This window comes from Pinus tabuliformis, chromosome 1_1 (assembly GCF_031772625.1).
Source record: "Pinus tabuliformis cultivar Carrire ecotype Pingquan chromosome 1_1, CPIR1, whole genome shotgun sequence".
NCBI lineage: Eukaryota > Viridiplantae > Streptophyta > Pinopsida > Pinales > Pinaceae > Pinus > Pinus tabuliformis.
This window is the reverse complement of record NC_142297.1, coordinates 891,094,951-891,101,476: the sequence shown is the minus strand read 5'-3', so window position 1 is coordinate 891,101,476 and position 6,526 is coordinate 891,094,951. Positions and strand designations below refer to the sequence as shown.

Below are 6,526 nucleotides of genomic sequence, written 5' to 3'. Positions count from 1 at the left end.
AATAATTTGGGATTCGAGAGCTATCAAGCTCAACAATTTCCATGCACACAGGAATTTCCTTCAAGCAATTTTTCACATCATAGGCACAAATCTACACGGGCTCTTAACTAATGTATATTTTCCACAGGAGACATCTTGCAAAGCAGGTATCCTAAACTCCATCTTTGAACTTAACCATAACAGATTGCACCCTCTATGGATCACAGGAGGAGACTTCAACGTGATTACAAGACTGGAAGAAAAGAGAGGAGGCAGATGCAGAGGATCTCAGGAAGGGTCACTCCTAAAGGACTTCATTCAGAATAGCTGACTCATTGACCTCCCTTTCAACAATGGTGCATTTACCTAGAACAACAGAAGAGCAGGGAACCAATAGATAGCTTCTCAGTTGGATAGGCTTTTACTCTCAAACAATGCCATTCATCTCGGTGGTGATTTTGCAGCTTCTATACTGCCCTTCTTGGGATCTGATCACTGGCCCATTTCCCTCCAATGGTCTCGTCCAAGAAACAAGCTCCGTAGGCCATTTCACTTTGAGGCCTTCTGGTTGACCCATCCGGACTTCCATAAATTAATCAGTACATAATGGAACAACTTCTATCCTCCCCCAGGCTCAAAAATGTTCCAATTGCAACAAAAGCTCAAGCACCTAAAAGGCAAGATCAAGCAATGGAATCACACATCATTCGGCAATATCTTTCAGGGTAAAGCAACCCTCGAGCTAGAAATGAGACAGCTACAGCAGAAGATTATTATTAATGGCCAATTAGAGGACCTGGCAGAACAGGAAAAAACCCTTGAAGTGCAACTAGCAGAAAAGGAAAAGCAGGAAGAGACGCTGTGGCGGAAAAAATCAAGGGTCAGGTGGCTTAAAGATGGAGAGAAAAAAACTAAATTCTTTCATAGCACTACAATCCAGTGCATGATGCATAATAATATAACATATATTCAAAACAAGCAGGGAATCAAAGTGGAAAAGCATGAAGAAATTGAAACTGAACTACTAAATTATTTCAAGCAGGTGCACTGAGAGCCAAACAGTGATAGATCTCAGGCCATAGAGAAAATTACTCAAAATATTCTCAAACTTATCTCAGAAGAGCATAACCAAATGCTTCTCAAGCCTATTGATCTCCAAGAGGTGGAACTTGCAGTACGACAACTGAAAGCAGGAAAAGCCCCAGGCTCAGATGGATTCACCTCTAATTTTTTCCATAACTTCTGGGATCTGATCAAGATGGAAATCTGGCAGGTGGTTGAGGAGTCTCGCTCTCTGAGATGGATGTTTCCGGGAGTAAATGCTACTTTCATAGCCCTAGTTCCCAAGGTGGATCAGCCAAGCACACCTGACAAGTACAGACCGATAGCACTATGCAACATAATCTATAAGATCGTGTCTAAAATCATAGCCTCCAGGCTCAAACTCCTGCTTCCTCTCATCATCTCGCCCGAGCAATCCGGATATGTTGAGGGGAGGCAGATCACGGATGGGATCATCCTAACTCATGAAATAATTCACTCTCTGAAGATCTCCAAGAAGCCAGGTATGCTACTCAAACTAGATCTTTCAAAGGCTTTTGATAGCCTTAGTTGGAAGTACATTGAAAAGGTTCTAATGGCTTTTGGATTTGATGCTTCCTGGGTTCGATGGATTATGAGCCTCATCTCATCCTCTTTTTTCTCTGTCTTAATCAATGGCATACCCTCTGCTACCTTTCATCCTTCTCGAGGCATCAGGCAGGGAGACCCCCTCTCCCCTTTTCTGTTTGTTATCATGGCTGAGGGTTTAGGTCGCAGTATTAGATCAGCTCAGCAATCTCTCCGTCTCAAAGGGCTCTCCTTTCACAACTCCCCTGCTTTCACTCACTAGCAATTTGTAGATGATAATATGCTTTTTGGGCATACTTTAGTCCAAGAGGCTAGTCAGCTCAAAACCCTTTTGACAGACCTCTTGGAAGCCTCTGGAGCTTCTATCAATAACTCCAAATCTCATATCTTCTTCTTTCGTACCCCCTCAGTTACTCAGTCAGCCATCATCCGCATTCTGGGTTTCTCCTCTGCCAAACTCCCCTCTTCTTATTTAGGTGCTCTGCTCATTGCCTCAGCCCTAAAGCACTCTTCCTGGAGAATCCTTTTAGAAAATCGGGAAGCGCGACTCTCCTCTTGGACTCACAGATCTCTTAATATGGCAAGCCGTCTTGTCCTCATAAAAGTTGTTCTTCAAGCCATGCCTTTATACCTCTTCTCCATCCTTGCTGCTCCTAAATGGGTTCTTAAAGAAATCAAAACTCTACAAAGATCATTTCTTTGGGGTAGTAGCGACCTCAAGCGCAAGTGGGCTCTAGGCAAATGGGAAACGACATGTCTTCCAAAGAAAGGCGGCGGTATTAGATTGAGGGACCCTTCTCACAGCAATGTAGTTATGGGGGCTCGAATCTAGTGGAAGTGGCTAACTGAACCTCTCACCCCTTGGGCCTCGCTATGGACTGCTAAATATGCGGGAAACTGTCCAATGGAGGAACTAATTAGAATATCGAAGACCAGCACAGGCTCAATCATGTGGAACTTGGCCAAACAACACAAGAATCTCATTCAGCAGCATAGCTTTTGGGAAGTGAAGAACGGTAGTAATGCGAGGTTTTGGGAAGACTCTTGGCAGCAGATGTCCAAACTCAAGGACCTTCTCCCCCCAAATCCTCTTCTGGAATAGGATATGCAACCTCATGACACGGTGAGAAATTTCTGGTGCAATTCATCACACCAAGATTACAAAGAATGGCTCAAAGCGATTCAAATCTTAAGACAGGGGCCGACGCAAGTCCAACAAATTCTGGATACAGAATTAATGAAAAGGAAAATTCAAAATTCTGAGGAAAATGACATTCTCAGATGGGGATATGAAGAAAAGGGTACCTTCTCTACAAGAGAGGCCTACAACATCCTAATCAAGGAACACATGGTGTTGGACTTGCTCTGGAGCAAAATATGGGACCCATCCATTTGGCCGAAAGTGTCCACCTTTCTTTGGCTCCTTTGTCACAACAAGATTCTCACATGGGACAATCTGAGCAAAAGGAACTTCTATGGACCCTCCATCTGTCCCAACTGTAAAAAGGATGAGGAAACCATTGAGCATCTCATGCATTACTGTCCGTTGGCACACAAGCTCTGGCAAAAGATGAGTTTCCGCTGCCAAAAAGAAGGAGGATCTAATGGAGATATCACTGCTACTGTGCGCAACTGGGACCACCACCCCTATCAAAGTAAGATCTCGAATTTTCTCTAGAAGCTCATTCCAGGATTTGTTATGTGGGCCATATGGAAGGAGAGAAATGGTAGAATATTCAAAAATCACACCAGATCGTTGGATGACATCTGGAAAATAATCAACCAAAATATTGAAGAAACCATATCTCTCAAGACCTGGTACCAAGAGGATCTCCCAACTATCCCCCATGAACAATCAATATGGAATAATTGGAATTTCCAAAGGAAGAAAGAACAACTAATCAAAGGAACAAAGCCTCTGAGAGGCCACTCACCTGAGAAATGGCTTCCTCCCCCCATGAACATGTATCAGCTAAATTTTGATGGTGCCTCAAAGGGTAACCCAGGGAATTCTGGATTTGGAGGGATCTTCAGAGATCACAAGGGAGCTCCTATCTTAACCTACTTAGGCTCAAGAGAGTGGGATACCAATAACTCAGCAGAATTAGAAGGTCTATGGCAAGGGCTACATCTGGCGCAAGGTAAGGACCTTTTTCCTCTTATAATAGAGGGAGACTCCCAAATCATCATCAAAATGGTCTCAAGAATTGATGCAGGAGCATTCAGCCCAAGGGAAATCATTGTAAATAATAGACATAGGGGGGTCATGCATTTTAAGAATTAGTTTCCTAAGTAGTATTTAAGTGTGATTTAAATTAGATGCTCTCAAAATAAGTAAATAAGAACATGAGTAGTCCCATGATTCTAGGAGTAAGGGAGAGCTTTTAGGCATAAAAGAAATAGATGTAGATAAGGAGGCTTTCATGTTTTAAAACAGAAAAAGATGGAATAAAGCCTCAAGAGGCTTTTTTCCATATATGTATGCATGTAGAAGTTTTAGGCTTTTGATATCAATGGTTATTATATATATGAATGTAAGCCTACGGGCAAGAGGAGGCCACTAGTGTTGAGAATTTGGCTTATGAGAGAGAGGCCACTAGTATTGATAATCGGGCCTGTGAGAGAGAAGGCCATTGGTGAGGAAAATCTGGCCTGTGTGTGTGCGTGTATATGAGACCGAAGTCTCAATGTAAATTCATTGCCTTCAGATTAATATATGCAGAGTTCCTGATGATGTTAGCACGTATGAAGTGCCTGCCCTGTGATTGTTTATAATGTGTATGGGAATTAATGGGGTTCTGTTAATATGTATGCGTATTAGACAATTTGTTTACTGTGTATCGGAAGTTGGTGAAATTCCTTGTTTTCCCACATAGTGCTTGATTAATGCCTTTATGTTATCTCCTTTATACTGCTGCTTCCGTAGGCTCTCTAAGATCTTTTTATAAAGCTCTGTGTATATTTCTGTTTACACAGAGGACGAATGCTTTCTTACATAAGCGGAACATTGGCGGATGTGAAATCTTATTAAGATTGGTCCAGACCCATATCGGGTCCGAAACCAATATCGCATCGGGGAGGAGCCTTTAATATTATTAAGTGGGAGAGCTCCGACTTCTCGGAGCCGAAAATATTATAAAGCCGAGTATAAAGGCCCATCGGGTCCGCAGAACCCTTGTATCGCATCGGAACAGCGGAAACAGTGATTAACGAAATCGCCGAAATCATCCGGACCCGAAATCATTATAGGACGGGTCGTTAAGGGGCGTCGGGTCCGCAAGGGTTTAGGACTGTACGCTCCGATAACTGGGGCCGAAATATTATAGAGAGCAGCCTAAAGGAGTGTCGGGTCCGCAGACCCTTTACATTACAAACCCGCCGATACGAATCCGCCGATATGACGGATCCGAAATCAGTATAGGAAGGAGTATAAGGGTCGTCGGGTCCGCATCGCGTCGGAGGTTGGAGTCTATTGTTTATTGTGAGCGCCGATAACCGGACCTGCCGATATTTATAAAGGCGGGATTATAATCTTTGAAATCCGGGCATTTGAATTAGAGCGGGATTTATATGGTTTTCCCATGTATTCGTATTATATATGGCTAGGGGGGTTTTGAGACTTAATACACATATTGTAATAAAAGGAATGGTTGAGGCTGTGGGACTTAAGGCATATATGGTAATGCTTGTGGGCCTTAAATCTCATGGGTGGTGGTTTTCGATGCGTGTAAAAGCACCGATAAAAAGGTGGCTTCGATTCTAAAGTAAATCCATGGTTATAAAAGGCTTAAAGCCTAGAATGCTTCCGATAGGGCTTTGTGGGTCTTAACCACAGGTCCAAGGTATTGATATTTTTTTAAGAAAAGGGACTTTGGCTTATAACCAAGATCTCTTTTCATCAAGTGGTATAGGAGCAGGGAAAGTTTCCTACGGGGAGAAGAATCCTAGAAAGGAAAAGTTGGTATCAAAGAATGATTGAGGTAAAAGCAGCATTACTGTCAGAACAGAAATAAAGCAGGGAAGATTTCTTTGAAGAGGAACATGCACATAGGAAAAGGCAATGAGCTGAATGATAAAAGACTACAGTGAGAGATTGTAGCAATTCCAACAGAGGCTTGGATCAAACAAGAATAGATAATTCTTTAAAGGAAAGAGAAAGCAAGATTGCTTAATGCAAGTTCTGAAGGGAAAAGGACTTGAGAACCCAACCAGAGGACAAGCCATTTAAGTGCAGAAGAATGGGTGAAACAAGATCATGTTGAGATCTTGAAAGAGAGGTAATATGTTATGTTCTGTTTTAAATTAATGTGTGTTTTATGCTAATGCACAGGTGACAGCAAGAGAAGCTGTGAGAGAAGAACCAAGTGAGTTCGAATGCTCTTATAGAGAAGTGGCAGTGAACCTAAAAAAATCCAATAAGAAATTGGATAAAGAGGACAACTGAAGTGTTCTCAAGAAAGAGTGGGAGATTGCAGAAGCCTAGAAGGAGCAAAGGTGTTGCTCAGAAGAGGTTCCAGACAGAGGACCCATGCTTACCAAAATACTAAGTGAGGAGGGCTTAGTGAGGTAAGATTGCAGCTAGGAGGACTAGCTATTGCAGAGGCTTGTTGCAGAGGAGCTCATGAAGAAAGAAGAGAAGAAGATGACTACTAATAGTCATAGCAGAGGTTTAGGAAAAAGCCACAGTAGAGGACATAAGAAAGAGGATGCCAAGGCAAATGGCAAGAAGATGAGTCAAGAGGAAATTGACAAAGAGGTTGCTGAATTAAAAGAACAACTCAATGCATTAAGGAGAATGCTTGAGGAAAGCCAGAGACTAGGTTGGGTCTTAAGTAAGAAGCCAGTAAAGTGGCATAAGTTGCAGAGAAGGTTGCAACAAAAGGAAGTGAAGTGGTTGAAGGGAAAACTCAAGGAAGTT

At 42.5% G+C, this 6,526-nt stretch overlaps 1 protein-coding gene across 1 annotated transcript; it reads left to right on the top strand.

Moving 5' to 3' along the window:
• Positions 1-1,111: 1,111 nt before the first annotated feature.
• On the top strand, positions 1,112-2,440 carry LOC149217256 (uncharacterized). The gene is made up of 2 exons (XM_089390174.1): positions 1,112-1,544; positions 1,911-2,440. Exons 1-2 carry the CDS (start codon positions 1,112-1,114, stop codon positions 2,438-2,440), a joined length of 963 nt encoding a protein of 320 aa, XP_089246300.1.
• Positions 2,441-6,526: the final 4,086 nt, after the last annotated feature.